Source organism: Macrotis lagotis, chromosome 1 (genome assembly GCF_037893015.1).
Source record: "Macrotis lagotis isolate mMagLag1 chromosome 1, bilby.v1.9.chrom.fasta, whole genome shotgun sequence".
Taxonomy (NCBI): Eukaryota; Metazoa; Chordata; class Mammalia; order Peramelemorphia; family Peramelidae; genus Macrotis; species Macrotis lagotis.
In genome coordinates this window covers 181,138,576-181,155,410 of record NC_133658.1, presented here as the reverse complement: position 1 = coordinate 181,155,410, position 16,835 = coordinate 181,138,576, and the positions used below count along the sequence as shown (strand labels likewise).

General features: G+C 34.6%; 1 protein-coding gene across 11 annotated transcripts in view; it reads left to right on the top strand.

Moving 5' to 3' along the window:
• Window positions 1–16,835, top strand: part of SLX4IP (SLX4 interacting protein) — a 324,925-nt gene that overhangs the window by 255,967 nt on the left and 52,123 nt on the right. For 10 of the 11 annotated variants that reach the window (XR_012473370.1, XR_012473373.1, XR_012473372.1 and 7 more), the window contains one exon: window positions 10,305–10,370. Coding sequence is in view for 5 of the 11 variants with exons in the window: in XM_074209445.1 (XP_074065546.1) it covers window positions 10,305–10,357 (53 nt within the window). In the remaining 6 variants the exon portion in view is untranslated. Of the gene's footprint in view, window positions 1–3,448; window positions 3,592–10,304; window positions 10,371–16,835 lie in introns of all 11 variants that reach the window. The other variant, XR_012473371.1, reaches the window with a different exon arrangement.

Here is a 16,835-nt window from a genome sequence, read left to right as displayed (position 1 = left end):
AGGATATGGTTTCCTCTCTCATCACACCCTATTTGGATCAAGGTACAACATGGAAACAAAGTAAAAACTGACAGATTGCTTTCCATTGGGGGGGTAAGATTGGGGGGAAAATTGTAAAACTCAAATAATATCTTTAATAAAAATAAATTTAAAAAAGAAATAATACAACAAAATTGCCCTGAGATCCTAGAAGCTGAGCGTAAAAATAGAAATTGAGAGAATTCACCAGTTATCCCCTTAACGAGATCCCAAAAGAAAAATTTCCAGGAATATTATAGCCAATTTCTCAAACTCCCAAATCAAAGAGAAAAATTCTAAAAGCTGCCAGAAGCAAGCAATTAAACTACCAAGGTTCCATAGGCAGGATTACACAGGATCTAGCAGCATCTACATTAAGGGCTCCTAAGGATTGGAATATGATATTCCAAAAGACAAAATATCTTAGTTTATAACCAAGAATCAACTACCCAGCAAAACTGAACATCCTCTTTCAGGAGAAAATATGGACTTTCAATGAAACAGGGGACTTTCAGACTTTCCTATTGAGACGACCAGAGCTGAACAGAAAGTTTGATCTCCAAGTACAGGACTCTGGTGAACCACAGAGGGAGTGGAAGAGAGGGACTAACTATGAGCAACTTGATGATGTTGAACTGTTGGTATTCCTTCATGGGAAAAAGATATTGATATTTATAAGAGCTGTTAGAAGGAGCATATATAGACAGGACATAGAAAGGATCAGAATATAATTGTATGGTATGGTAAAGGAATGGAGTCAATGGGTGATGGGGGAAAGAACTGGGAGGAAGGAAAAGGAGATGAAGAAGAAGCTGAGAGATTTCACATAAGTGTCAAGAAAAAGCTTTTTCAATGGAGTGGAGGTGGGGATGGCAAGGGGGAATGAGTGAGCCTTCCTTCTCATTGGAAATGGCTCAGGAAGGAAATGACACACTTAATAGGGTGAGAAAATCTGTCTTGCCCTGGAGAAGGATGGGAGGGAAGGGATGGGATGAGGGGGAATAGGGGGAGGGAAGCAGGGAATAGATGATAGAAGAGATGGAAGATCAAGGGAGAGGATACTCAGATACTACACTCTTTTGGACAGGGCCAGGATGAAAGGAGAGAGAGAATAAAATAAATGAGAGTGGGGAGAAATAGAGTGGAGGTACAGCTAGTAATAGCAACTGAGGGAAAAATAAGGAAGCAACTTCTCTGGTGGACGTATGATAAAGAAAGCAACTCATCCCAGAGACAGAGTCATTGAAATCTAAACATAGACTGAAATACAATTCTCTCTCTCTCTCTCTCTCTCTCTCTCTCTCTCTCTCTCTCTCTCTCTCTCTCTCACACACACACACACACACACACACACACACACACACACACTCACTCTCTCTATTCTTGAGGTTTCTTATTTTCTTGGGGGGGGAGGGGGTCTATGTTTATTCTTATGTTTACTTTTATAACATTCAATTTATATCAATGTATGTATGGCATGGAAACAATGTAGAGACTGGCAGACAGCCTTCTGTGGGGGGGGGGAGAAAATTGTAGAATTCAGAGCCTTGCAAAAAATGATGGGTGCATAGTACTATTGTATATATAATTGGAACACAACTAAAAAGTAAAGAAAACTGAATTTTATATTAAACTTAAAAAAAAGTGTCAGAAAGACTGGGAAAAATGGGGGTGGGGCTTTAAATGACAGAGAATTTTATATTTGATTCTGCAGGTGATAAGGAACCTTGTGGGGAGGTTGACAGGATCAGACCTATGCTTTTGGAAGATTATTTTGACAACAGAATGTAGAATAGACAAATAAAGAGACATGAGACCAGCAGACCCATCAGCTGGCTAGTGAAATAGTCCAGGCATGAGTTGATAAAGACTTGCAAGATGGTGGTAGCAATGTCAGAGAAACAAAGGGGGCATATAGAGATTTTACAAAGGTAAAGTTGACATGATTTGGTAACAGATAATAGAACCACCTGATGAGTTGTTAAAATGGAGATGGAAATCATAGGAATTTAACATAATTTCCTTGAGGATAAAGATTTTATTTTTATCTTTTTATTACTGAAATCTAGCTCAAAAACTTTCAGATGAAGAGCTATTTATATTTGTTGAATTGAAGACCATATTTTCTTCTAGGTTTTTTATTTATATAATCTTCCAAATAAAGATAAAATGAAATCTTTTTTATAGATTTTTTTTTTTTTGCAATGCTATGGGGTTAAGTGGCTTGCCCTAGGCCACACAGCTAAGTAATTATTAAGTGTCTGAGGTCCAATTTGAACCCAGGTACTCCTGACTCCAAGGCCAGTGCTCTATCCACTGCGCCACCTAGCTGCCCCCCAAATGAAATCATTTTAAAAAATCATAAGCACTGTATTTAATATCCCCATTCTTTCTCTCCTGAGTTCTACCTCTGAAAGTCCAGTCAAGGACAAATAACTATCTACTTTGTTCCCTTATGTAACTTATACTATCAAGATAGTCCTGAAAGGTTTCTGGGTAGAGATAACTAAATTGCTTACAGAGACTTCTCTGCTCAGAAATTCAGAATCACAGAGCTGGAAGGGAGCTCAGGGCATTTCATTCAATCCAGTTTATATAGGAAATTCTGCTTCCATATCACCAATGTGCAGTCATCTAGCTTTTCTTGATGAACATTCATGAAGAATAACCCTTCCTCTCCAGAGGCAACTTATATTGAGCCTATTAGACTCTTTATAAATTCCAACCATTTCTTCTAGGTCTGCCTTCTAGAGTTTAGCAGAGCAAGATTGATTCCTCTTCTACATGCCAGCACTTAATTTAATTACTTGAATAAAGGTATAGGTAGTGATGCTTATCAAGTTTTTAAACAATAGAAAGCAATATTTGAAGAGCACTATCATGTTAACCTTAAATTATTTATATTTAAATTAAATTAAACATCATCCCCTTTCTTTCTCAGGCCTCAGAGATAGTTGGGCTCATGAACCTCAGCTTGCCTTTATAGTATTATTCCTCCTGGGAAACTGAAAGGAACTAGCTTCAAAAGTCTTGTGCTTTAAATTGCAGCAGCAACCAAGAAGGATAAGAGACTGCCTTGAGCATCTCTGGGAAAGTTTGGGGGTATGTACCCAGTAATACATACTACATATTTCTCCCTACCCTAGGAGTACCACCCCCCTTCCAAACCTCAAAGGGATTAACTCCAAAAATCAAGTACCTAAAATTGCAAGTACCAGGAGGGTCATCATACTATAGGTTATAGAAGTGGAAGGAGAATCTAAAGTAGCAGAAGAGTGGAAAGAACAAAAAATAGATTTTTCTTCATTAAAAAAATAAAATTTAATTTTAAAAATATTAAACTATAGACCATTGGTTGGTGAGGTATTCTCTAGATTGTTTTTATAAGAATTCCTCATAGTTTTTTATTTTGTTTTTATTTATCTTCTAGTTGATGAAAAGTTTTCTGAATTTAGAGACTTTTTTTCTTGAATTGTTCTGTGTTCTGGGAAGAGAACTCCTCTTATACCTTATCAGTTTCAAAAACTGATCTTCATATAATAAAGTCTCAAGACCCTTCACCATCATGAACAGGTAACTATGGATATCCCTTCTTAAAATATCATACCTAAAAGAGGCACAATTCCAAATGCAGTCTAAATAGGCTAGAATAGAGTAACCATCACTTCCCTGGTCCTAGGCAATATTTATCTCTTAAGGAGATCCAAGGTCACATTAACTTGTAGAATTCCAGGCCTGAAGTCAGGAAGACCTGGTCTTTAATGCAGCCTTAAGCAAGTTCTAGCTGGGTGATCCTTGGCAGCTCATTTGCCTGTCTCCACAGTTATGTGGAATCAAATTAGATACTGTTTGTATATACTTAGCAAATCATTATTCCCTTTACTTTCCCCAGTCTTGTTATACTCTGTACTCATGGTGAATTTATAGTCTATTAAAACCTCCAAATATAAACTCAAGTTTAGAACTGTATATTTCTTTTTATTAATTTTGACTTATTCAATTCAGTCACTTCTACTAGACTGTGAATACTTTTCCAGGGGGATATTGACTAATTAAATGTTTGCTATTTCTCTTTGCTTTCTGTTGTTTGAAAAGTGGAAAATCATCATTGCCTATCCCTTTATTCAAGCAATTAAGTAAAATTTTAAGCAGTTCAGTATCAAAAACATATACTGTATCACTCTACTAGAGATTTCCATTCACGTAGACTTTGAGTAGTTAATAACTAGTACTTTAATCCACTCAATCAACTAGTGCTGAAAATCCCCATCTTATCATCTAACCTACATTTCTCCATTCTGTCCATAAGATTAGCATAAAAAGATTATCAGATGCTTTGCTGCACTTTTTGTGGATTTTGAGTGTACTACAATTATCATATATATATATGTATATATACATACATACATATATGGGGCTATATTCAGAAATAATGGTAGTACAAGCAATAAATCTGTCTTTAAAAATGCTTTGTTGAATCTAATGTTAAAAAAAAGAAATAGAACTAATTCTTTTGATCTACCAGTTTTGTAATATGCTCAAAAAATGGAAGGAATCTATCTGGTTTGACCTTTTTGTAATGAAGTCATAATTTTTCTCCTTAGTGATTCCCCATTTCCCTTTCTGGACTTTAACAAGTCACTCCTTTAATAGTACTCCATAAAATTTTGTGCCAGAAATTGAAGTTAAGCTCACCCTCCTCATACTTTGCAGATTCCGTCCTATTGGTGATAGGCAGTAGTGATTCAGTGAAAAATATGAAATAGTCCATGCCCTCAAGTAACTTACATTCTATTGAGAGAGATCCCAATACAAAATAGACACTAGGTGATCTGTTAAGGGAGGTACTAATATTACAGAGGATTCAGGAAAGATTTCATTGTAGTAGGGGGCACTTAAGCCAGATCTTGAAGGAAACTAGGAATTCCAAGAGGAAGAAGTGAGGGAATGAATTCCAGTCATGAGGGAAAGTCTAGTGAAAAGGTAGAAAATGGGAAATAGTATTCATCTTTAAAGAACAGTAAAAGGGTCAGAAAAATTACATAGTAGAATCCAATGGGAGTAATATGTAATAAGACTAGACAGGTAAATTGGGGCCAGGTTGCAAGGAAATATACATAGCAAGAAGAGGAGTTTATCTTAGAGATGATGAGATGACAACCAGAGAGTGATTTTGTGATACACACTGTAGTAAATATAATTTTTACTGGAAAAATAAAATGGAAAGAAATTTTAGTTATTAAGGCCATTTAAAAGATTGCATTATAAGTCTTCAGTGAGAAGTGATGAGGGTCAAGACTAGAGGAGTGGTCATGTGGTTGGGAAGAAGAAAATGAATTTGAGAGATGTAGAAAACTGACAAGAATTGTAAACTAATTAGAACCATAGGCTGAGTTGTAAACCTTAATAATGAGAAAAATAGTGATGCCTTCATTAGTGATTTACAAGTTTTGTGGAAGGGTGAGTTTGGGGGAGGGTAGATAATGAGTTTCAAGTTTTGCCCAAGTTGTGGTTGAGATAACTAAAGGGTATCCAGTTTGAAATGTCTAATAGGAAACTGATGATACAAATCTGGAACTTAGGAGAGAAATATATAGATCATCTTCATCAAATCAAATGCTTCATTATAATCAAGTAATAAACAAGCATTTGTTAAGTGCTGGCCATATGCCAGGCACTGGGGGGGGGGACTATCCATTCTCCTGTTTTTGAAATGATATTCTCCTCATTTCTTCCTTTGATTTATAATTTTCCAACTTTAAAATTTTTTTATGTTTCTCTCCACTTACATTGTTTTAGTCATTACATAAATGTTTTCTTGGCTGTGCTTACTTTTATTTTGTATATGTTTCTCTTTATTCATCATCTTCATCATTTCTCACTGCACAGTAATATTATATTAGATTCATATGCCACACTTTGTTTAGTCATTCCCTAGTTGATGAATATATTTTAGTTATTTTTTATTCACTTAATTTATATAATTTATCAAAGGATTATAAATCTCCCAGAACATTCAAAAAGCTTTAATATATTACAAGAGATAATATAAGAAATCTACCTGGAACTTATGAATACAGAAAATGTAATGCTAATTGAAAGAATTCATATATCACCTATGGAAAAAAGTTCATGATTGCAAATTCCAGGACTCATAATAGTTAAATTTAATAATTCAGCTCAGAAGTAAGTTCTTCAAGGGACCAAGAGAAAGACATTTGAATGTAAAGGAAAGGAAATTTGAATAACACAAGATTTTTCTTCACCCATCATAAAATGCAGAAGGGAATGTAATAATGTATTCCAAAGAATAGTGGAACTCAAGAAGCAAAACTGAGCTTAACCATGAATGAAAATAGAAAAAGATAGACATTCAATAATAAAAAGTCAGGGACTTCCGGCCTAGGTATCAGAGAGAAGACAGGCACTGTTCTAAGTGCTTCTGGTTCCCCCCTCAAAAATAACATGAAAGAAACCTCTTAACAGAAGTTCGATTGATAAAACCTAGAAAGAAAAGCTAGGAGAAGAACACCTGCCAACATGGTCTGTCTCAGGGGACCATGGGTGAACCAGGAGTGGAGACCAGTAGGCCAACACAGGGAAAGCAGTGGGGGGAAGCCAGAGGAACTGCCTTAGCCACAGAGGCTTTGTTGAATGACCCATTGGAGGACCAACTTTAGCCTCAGAATCTTTGGCAGGTGGGAAAAGAGCTCTGATGAGTCCCAGTCCACAGAAGGGTGAGTTCCAACACAGAGTTAGAGAGCATGCCTGGGCAACCAGCTGGGCAAGGGACTTGAGCTCCACACTTTTTGCATAGCATTCTTCCCAGAAGGAATGGTAAATGCTTCCACCCCTACCCCCTCAAGATATACTGATTTATTGAAGAAGATCTAGAATGACTTGGAAAATTGTCCTACACGTGATTGCTCTGATTAATGGTGGGGGAAGGGATTTCACCGATTTAAGATCTGTTATTGTTTGTTGTTTTATATATCTTTCTATTAAGTAGCCACAAATACCCACATTCTTGGCTGATTATATAAATCAAATAACTGAATAATAAGGCAATTATTACTTATAATTCTAACCTATCTTCCTGAAGTTTTTAAAAATAATAAATTATTATTATTATTATTATCATTATTAGTGAAAGCAAGATTTTTATGTCCTTAGCAAATTTTATAAATATTTAAAGTTTTTTTTTACCTTTACTTTTTCAGGTCTATTTTAATGTATGTTTCATAATATAACATATTAATATCTTAGCATATGCATATCAAAATTATAATATAAGAAAATAAATGGAACTTATATTTCAGTTATTGGTAACAAAATTTTAACTCAGTGTAAAGAGCTATTTGATAGTCAAATAGACTGGTTCTGATATATGCTAGCTGTGTGACTATGGGCAAGCCACTTGAACTGTCATTACTCTAGACCAATGTTCTCCAAACTGTTCTGATAGTTGCATCCCATCAGTTTAAGAAACGTATATTATAGCCATGCCTTCTAATTCCATCCATTTCAATGCAACAAAGAACTAAAAAGTATTTCCAAATAATATCTGAGATTTCAAAAACAATGGTTGAGATGTTTTAGTCTAGATGATTCAGTGGAGATAGTGCTAGAGACACCTTGCTCAGAGTTTACTTGGCTGTGTTATCTCAGGCAACGTCAACTTTTCTTATCCTCAGATTCTTTACCTTTAAAATAGTGATAATAGTACCCTTACCTCCCAGAGTTGTTAAGGATTAAATGAGATGTTGTATGTTGTATGTTGTAATACATTTTGCAAATCCCCAAAGCACTATGTAAATGCTATCTGTTGTTATTGTGACCCTATCCCATAATGTTTGGGGTTGAGAGAGTAGGAGAATGGCATGGACAGGTCACTCCTGGGTTACTCTTGGAGAGAAAATCTGCAGTGGTCCATTGTTTTTCTTCATCACACAGGAATTTTCAAATCCTGCAGAAATGTAACTATTTTTTTATAATTTAGTTTATTTGTTTATTTTGTATTTAAGGCAATGGGGTTAAGTGACTTGCACAAGGTCACACAGCTAGGCAATTATTAAGTGTCTGAAAACAGATTTGAATTCAGGTCCTCCTGACTCCAGGGCTGGTGCTCTGTCTACCTAGCTGCCCCAAAGTGTTATTTTAATATTATTTAATATTATTTGTTTTATTGGCAACACAAATGAATCAGAGAGTGGAATATTGATACTGCCTTTACATATAACAGTGTCCTGCTTTCCGAAACTTCAGTTATAACTGTTTTTCTTAAAATTAAAATAATTACTCTGAATTAAGTACATGAGTAATAGCTATTACTCAAAACTATCCGTTTGAGCTTTCTTTTTAATTTGTGACAGGACAAGTTGACTTTTTTCTTTTTTTTTTCTTTTTTTCTTTTCTATGGTTTATTAGATTATAAACTCCTTGAGAACAGAGATTGTCTTTTTCTGCTTTTTCTATCTCCAGCGCTTAGCACAATGTCTGCACATAATAAACATTTAATGAATGTGCATTGATCAACTGACCATGGAGGCTAAGTTGTAACATAGTCACAAATTCAAAGAGAACAATTGAAATAGCCTCTAAGATAGTAATAGGTTTCAGAAACCATGTATCCTCTCATTTTATTTGCAGTCCTCAAAACTTAACAGTTGTAGAATCCTCTTTATAGAATAGGATAATTGATTGAATTCTAGTTTTGGAGTCAGGAAAATCTGTAGGTTCCTGCTCTACCTTTGGCATATACTAAGACTTGGGCAGATCACTTCACATCTGGATGTGAAGAGCAGGTGCCATTTTTCATTAGTAAAGGAAATTCCCTCATTTGAGGTTTCTGATGCTAGTAAAATCATGGATCTATTACCACTCCCCATAAAAGGCCATCCGTGATGTATAAATTGCTTTCTTTTTGTACTCTCTTGAAGAAAGCCATGTTATCCCAATTTCTCTATTATGGTTACATAAAAAATATTTTACATGAATTTGTAAACATTTTAACCTTATTATGCATTGAAGAACAGTAGCAGCATGGTATAGTAGATAGAGAATTGGCATTGGACTGAAGTCCTATCTCTAGCATGCACATGAGGAAGTCACTTTAACATCTTGTGTGGAACCCCAGCTCTGGCAATTTGAACATTAAGTTGCAGATCCGTTGAGGGAATTTCTACAAAAGTTCCCTATATTGAATCCATTCAATATTTTGTAGCACTTTAAAAAACCCTTGTGGTATATCATTTTAGATCTGTTAAAGTCTATTAGATCAGTTCAATCATGGGATAATTAACATGTTAGTGATTGGCCTCTGAGTTCTTTAGAAAAAGATAGTTACTATTTCATAAACAATGAGTACTCTTGAAGGTATTATCCAATTTTAAAGATATTTAGTGCAAAGAAAAGCTTTTCATTGATAGTTTTCCATCTGATTTTCTTAGCAATACACTTTTCAGTAATTCAATTCTATCTCAAAAATGGTCTAGGAACAGCTTGGTGGTGCAATGGATAGAGTACCCACTCTGGAGTCAGGAGGAACTGAGTTCAAATTCGGCTTCAGGCATTTAATACTTATCAGCTGTTTGACCTTGGGCAAGTCACTTAACACCATTGCCTCACCAAAAAAGTGGGGAAAATGAACAGTCTAATTCAATTAAGTTTTCATAGTAAATTATTGGAGTACTAATCAAGTCCATCATTTTAAAATCTATGACAAATAATCATTTCATTTAAAAAAACTTTCATGTTGTAGTCTGATTCAAATAGAAATAGGGAAAACATGTCTAGAGCTAGTATGATAATATATTGAGAGACAAAGAAGCTATGTAAACTAGTAATAATTTGATTTTTCTTATTTACAGACTTGGTAAACCGTTTCCCCATCTGTTTTACATTCTTACTTGTTTCTGATGTAATATTCAATGATCATGCCCTATAACTATAATTCTGAGAAATGAAAAAGTAAAATCAACACAAAAGAAGATATGCAAAAGACATGCCTAGGGGGTTCATGTGATACATTGGTCCAGGGGCTCAGGTGGACTAATTTGCAGCCTTGTATATCCTCTAGAGAGCTTTGAGCTTGCCCTGCCCTATTGATAGCTAAAGATAAAAGGAAGGGGGAGGGGTGTGAGAGTGAGGCAAAGAAAAAGAGTATTTTAGAAATGCTTATTAATATAATCTAGAAAATTAATATATCTAGAAAAACTTGATGTTTCTATTTTAAGCAGATATACTTCTATCTCATTTAGTGACTTTATTTTCTTCATTATGTACAGAACTACATGTATTCCCAGATCAGTTTGTGGTACGTGTAAATCAACTTGAATAAACTCAGTCTTTTGGTAAGTCAAAATGAAGCACTGGTAAGTATGAAAATGTTTGGGGTGGGGTGAGGGGGTCAGTATGGGCAAGAGGGGAGAGGTTAGAACAGTTCTGAGTAACTGCCAATGGACTGAAAAATGTTTTATGTAGAATATAGTTGTTTAAATACTCATCACATATTGTATAGAAGTGAAGAAACTGCTTGATGTTTAGCACTGATGATGATGATTTTGTTTCTTTAAAGGTTTTATTTTTTTATTTAATTTATCTTTTCCAATTCAATAAAAACATATATTGGGATCACCTTTATGTGAAAGAGAGAGTAGGTAACAGGAGTAGAACATTGAAAACTGTGATACACCTAGAACTTTAAAATGCATTAGTAGTTCAATAACGTGAATAAAAATCCATATGTTTCCTCTGGAATTTTTCATTGGGGTCAGTGGCTTTTGAATTTTATTCCGTGCTGAATCATTAGCAGTTTCATGAGAACTGCTGCTTTTCCCCAGCGGATTGTTTCATAGCTGATAGGAATTTTTTTCTTTCTCTTCTCATGGTTAAGTATTGAGAATCCTGCTCAGAGACCTTGCAATGTTTCTCTTTGATTGGATTTTGCTATTCAGATAGAAGGATGTAGAAAAACCCACTTAGAATCCTTTCACTCATGGCTTTCATCTTTTAATGACTATTTAATGGATACACATGATGTTTTTCACTTAAATGATCTTTTCCCACAGTCCCTCAGAAAATGAAAAAAAGTTATGATATCTACTAATCAAGCCTGAAAATAGCTTCTCATAAATGTAGTTATACTTTATAATTACAAAATTATTATTTGATTATTTTTGTTTTAAAGAAAAACAACTAGATAATATTATGTTGAAGCTAACAGGAACCCTAAAGATCATCCATTCTCACCTCTCTTTGCATTCGACAGATAATTCCAGAGAGGCTAAATAGATCTGATTTTTTTTTTTTTTTGCATTATGCCTGATCTGATGATGCTTCCAAAATAATTTCGAGGCTATTATAATCTTTATTCTACAAATGTACATGTGCCTGTGGACTCTTTCTCTCTCTCTCTCTCTCTCTCTCTCTCTCTCTCTCTCTCTCTCTCTCTCTCACACACACACACACACACACACACACACACACACACTCTGCCAGAAATGAATTTTTTTCCTCATGTTCTTAAGCTGACTAAAAGGCATAATGAAAGTAAATGAGGTTTCATTTCATGGGTTCATGTATTTAAACCTAGAACTATATAGTGTAGAGGGTCAGCCTGATGTGACAAATAGAAAATTGCTTTTGAAGCCCAGGAAGTCCTTGAGTTCATATCTCTGATCTCATAATCACTGAACATGACCTTGAACAAATCACTTCTCTTCTTTGTTTCCTTATGGGTGATGATCTGGAAGCTTTAGATGTTTCCATCTACTTTAGTGGAGGGAATTTCCTCCACCAGGAACTTTATGCCAGCAAAATCACAGGTCCAATCCCCATTGCTAGTCTCTTAGTTTATAGTAAAGGAAGACAGAACAATGTTTTGAGAAACCCAATGTAATCTTATCTTTTTGTTTCCCAACTTTCATCTATGCAGAAGTGAACCCATTAATAAGTTGCCATTCCATGACAGTTTAGGTGATTTAATTCCTTGTTTTCTTGAGATTTTAGTAAACTGGAAAGTGGTAAAAGCTGTAATATTATTTACAATAGAAATTGCAAATGTTACTAGTAAAACTAGATTCCAAACAAGTGAAGATAAAAATGACTTTTGTAGTTAAATGAATGTGAAGTAATTCTGCTCACAAAATTAACTCTTTCAATAGGGATATAAAAAAATTAGATCTGATATGAGATTTTTGTATTCAGGATCTTAAATAATTGAGAGAATTTAAGCATTATCTCAGCACAAAAGAAATACTACCCTTTTTAAGGATACCAGTATTTATTCAGATATATTTTCTTATATAGTTGTTATCCTTTAAGCTCTGGAATAATTCCTAAATATTGGGATCTCTGTTGAGTTATTTTGTTCTAAACTACTGGGTTTATAGTTCTTTTGATTTAGCCAAGGCTCTTGAGTTCATGGTCTGCTATTTAATATTCTTATTTATAAAATGATTTGATACATTTTCAATTCCTTTCAGTTATTCTCTTCAGTACTCTAGTTTAAATCTTATAAATTTGAATATAGTAAATAGAGGTATATGTATATCTTTTCCCTAAAATTTATATACATAGTCACACATTGAGGAATTTAAGATCTAACATTATAAGATCTGTTCTTATAATCAAAGCCTTTCTGAAACCATTTCCATTATGTTCAGCAAATTAAACTGGATATGACACCTTTTCAATTCAACTTTTACTCCTTAGCATTCTACCCAAATGTCACTTCCTTAAACTTGCTGTCCCTAAAAGTAACAAAAGACAGAGGTCATGTAAATCACCCTCCCCTTCAGATTACCCATCATACCAATGACACAAAGGTTTCCAACAGAAGTGCCTCAGTGCTTTATCCTCATTGATATTCAATCTGTAGAGAGTCTATTTGTCTAAGCCTCTCAAGAATCAATAAAAATTCTTCTCTTTCTGATTTTTAAAATTTCATTCTGCTAAAAATCTTTCTCTTTCATTTTATATATATAGACTAACTGCCCCAAACAAAGAAAGTTCAAGATCTAGATAGTATATGAGAATAAGTCATGGTATTTCTAAAGAACATCTTGAAAAAGTTGAATATTTTTATCACTTTTTTTTATCAATAATCTCCAAAGGTCTTCCATTCATCTCATTCCCTCTGTAGTGACTATTAAGGAAAGGAAGCAGTAAGAACTTGGTTCCCTATGTAGCTACAGTGAAATTACATTTTGGTAATATAATTCCAATTATTTTTGTCTAGCTGTTCACCTAGTTCACCATGCCACCAAAAAAAAAAAAAAGTCCTATGGGAGAGTTGCAGTTACCTGAGAAACAACCTGTATAATTTACTGGTGCTATGGGACTTAAATAACATACACTTTTTTCCTTTATCCCTTCCTTGGTGGAGGGGGAGGGGTATTCTTAGTGTGTGACTGACAATTTGTCAGGAAATCTGGGAGCATCTATTGAGAGCTACTTCTGCCAAAGAGGTCTTTCAGCCTACAGAAAAGGAAACCAGCTGCAGTTAGCTTCCCAGTTCCTAAAGACATTGACACAAAAGAATCGCTGTTCCAGATCAGCCTATACAAAGAGAGTACAATTTCTCCTTTTTAGTGTGCGCAGAAAGGGTAGCTCACATCACCTCCCTCCACCATGATTGTGACAGTCAAGTCTGGTTAACGTTCTATCTCCATTTCTCTTGCCCACTCAGTGATAGTGATGCAGTGAAGATACTTCATGTGCCAGTAGAACTCAAATAAGAGATTAGAAACTATAGATGTGGGAAAGTGGATGTTTATTTGGGGAACGAGGGGGGGGGGGTTGGAGGAGGCATTGTGATAAAATGACTCACTGTGATTTTTTTTTTTTTGCTAATTTCTCATAAGAAATCCCCAAACCCTTTCAGACTCAGATTTTGACCTGCTCTTATATATAATACCCTACTTAGAGGTTGTTTTCATAATGGCTTTATTTTTTTCTTTTCAATTTGTTTTAGTTTTCTAATATCATAAAGAAGTTAAATGAAAATTGTATTACAGTCAATGATACTTTGACATGATTTCTTTCTCACATATGACTATTCTTTACTACTTTTTGTTAAAAGTACAAAAACTTAAACTTCTGACATTTTTATTTGTTCTAGCTGATATGCTTTCTAGTACTATTTCATTATTATTCTTTCTTTGCTAGGTTTTTATATATAACCATCAGTGGTTCTGTGCATATTTTTTGGAAACAGATATAGTTTCAATGTTGATATTAAGTTAGGCACATTTATTAGTTTACTTCTTTGGAGTATTACTTAGTCTACAGTTTCTACCACAATAATATACTAAATGGTACTAAAGACCCAGAATAGTTTTAATTCAAATAGACCCTCTAGTGAATCCTTTCTCGGTATATAGGTGTATGTCTGTGTGTGTCTGTATTCATATGTGTGTATCTATATGTAGTACTTTCTCACAAAAGTATTATGATCATTCTTCCTACTTGCTGATGTCTTGAGAGATCCATAATTTCGTTAATATACTCTCTCCACTGACAGAAATCAAGCCCTGACACTTTTTCATGAATTTCTTTCACTTAAAATTAAACAACTAATGACCAATTATATGGCAATGATTTATCTGCATACATATATGCTGGTACCCATACATTTTTGTAATAGCAAAGACTTGAAAATAAAGTGGGTACCCATCAAAACTGACTGTGTAAGTCAAGCTTGACCCCAAAGAAAAGATATGAGAAGGTATTTCTGTTTCTTTTTATTTGTAGGAGATATGGATGTGGAATGCTATATGATGACTTTCGTTTTTCTTTTTAAAATTTCTCTATTATAGGGGATGGTTATCTGGGAAGAAGCCTTTTATTGGAAAATATATAAAAACAATAGCTATCAGCAAAGATTTATATTTTAATAAAAAGATCTTTGTATAACCAGTTTGCAAAAACCATCCCAATTAAATATGACTGCTAGATCTCATACTTCTCTGACATAACCTTCAAAAACCCAAGGAACACCTTCTTGAGGCATCCAAGTAGGATTTTAGTGGAGATTCTATCCAGAAGTTCCAAAATGTTTAGAAGTCAAACTCCTATCTTTATTTTAGGCTTAAGTCAGTAAACATTTTTTGGTCCCTCCAGAAGGAAATCACACACTAAAGTACAGTTATCTGTGAATGGATTCATATTTCAAGGATGCTTATTTTCAATGGGAATTAAGATATGAAATAATTGTCAAAGTTTTGCAAATTTATCACACATCTCTATGGTTCGAAAGATTTATTGCCTCTGCCAAATCCTTTTTTGAGTAGCATTTAAGGAGAAGGATTACTAGGACATTTGACAAGTAGTCTTGAAAATCAAATCAGCACCTACTCTTAAGATAGACTGCTGTTTAGTAACACTAATTTAATACTGAAAGATTGTTTTTTTCTAACATAGTCTGGACTTGTGTTCCTTCTACCAATGTGAGTCAGCAATTTTTCTGCAGTTTGTATTCTTAGAGTGTTTCCTGGGGCACTTAGAGGTTAAATGATTTGCCCAAGATCACATAGGCAATGTAAATTAGTAAGGCATGAACCTAGATCTTCCTCATTTAGACAAGTTCTCTCTCCAGTATGTCCTGCTTTTTTCCTTCCAGATGAAAGAAAAAAGTATGTAATGTAAGCAATAAACTACAATTCAGAGAACTATGTTAATTCTTCTCCATTATTTATTGATAATTAGAATTATAATCTGGCTAAAACTAGTTGCATTTCATTCATCAAACTGTATAACAGAATGACAGAATTTGAGAGTTGGAAGGAACCGCAGGGTTATCTAATGCAACCTACACTCAGGAGAAATCCACACTTTAACACATTTAACAAATGGTCATCCAGCTTCTGCTGGAAGAATTCCAAGGAGGCTGAAATCACAGGCTCTCTAGACAGCCCCTTCTACTTTTGGATGTTTTCGTTGTAATGAAATTGATCCTTACATCCAGCCCAATTTGACTTCTTGATTGCTTCAACCTATGGTTCTGCTTTTGGGAGCCAAATATTTTGAGGGGCTAATCCATCCTTTATGTGACAACCTTCAGTTGAAAACAGTTATCATGTCTCTTTTGAGACATGACTTCTCTTCTTATGACTAAATACTATTTTGGCCAAAAACCCGAATGGTCTTCCCTTCCCAGATTGTTGTTTTGTTGTTTTGTTTTTTTTTTTTGGACTATGTAAAAGAAGCTCTTCTTGATCACTGAGAAACACTGAGGGTCTTACTCTCCCAACTTAATTTCTTTGTTTTGTTTTTGGAAGTGGTCATTCTTGTTCTCTTCTCATGTCTCTCTCTTACCTAATATTTATGACTTAACAGGTTTTGCCTCAGTCAAATTGTGACCAGGAAAGCCCTAGCTTTTAAAAGACCAAGATTTTCCATTGTATCCAGGGCCATCTCCAGTCATCTGATCCTTATCTAGTCACTGGACCCAGATGACTCTGGAGGAGAAAATGAGGCTGGTGATTCTGTACAGCACCTCCTCACTCAAATCCAATTCACTTGCATGGCATGGCATCACCTCCCTCATGTCATGGTTTTCATTCAAGAATGAAGGACAAACATCATTCAAATATGTCTAATTCTATAAACCAATCCTCATATGGCAGAGACAAATAGTCCCTCACCATCTCGTTTGCTGTCTCCAGAATAGTCTCCCTATTATTTTAATATCTTTCATAAAATTGGTGCCACATATGCTTTAGTTTTCTGATACCTTGAGAAACTTAAATAAAAAAATTACTATAAATTATACTTGGACATTGTTTTAACTCATTCTCACACAGATATATTCTCTA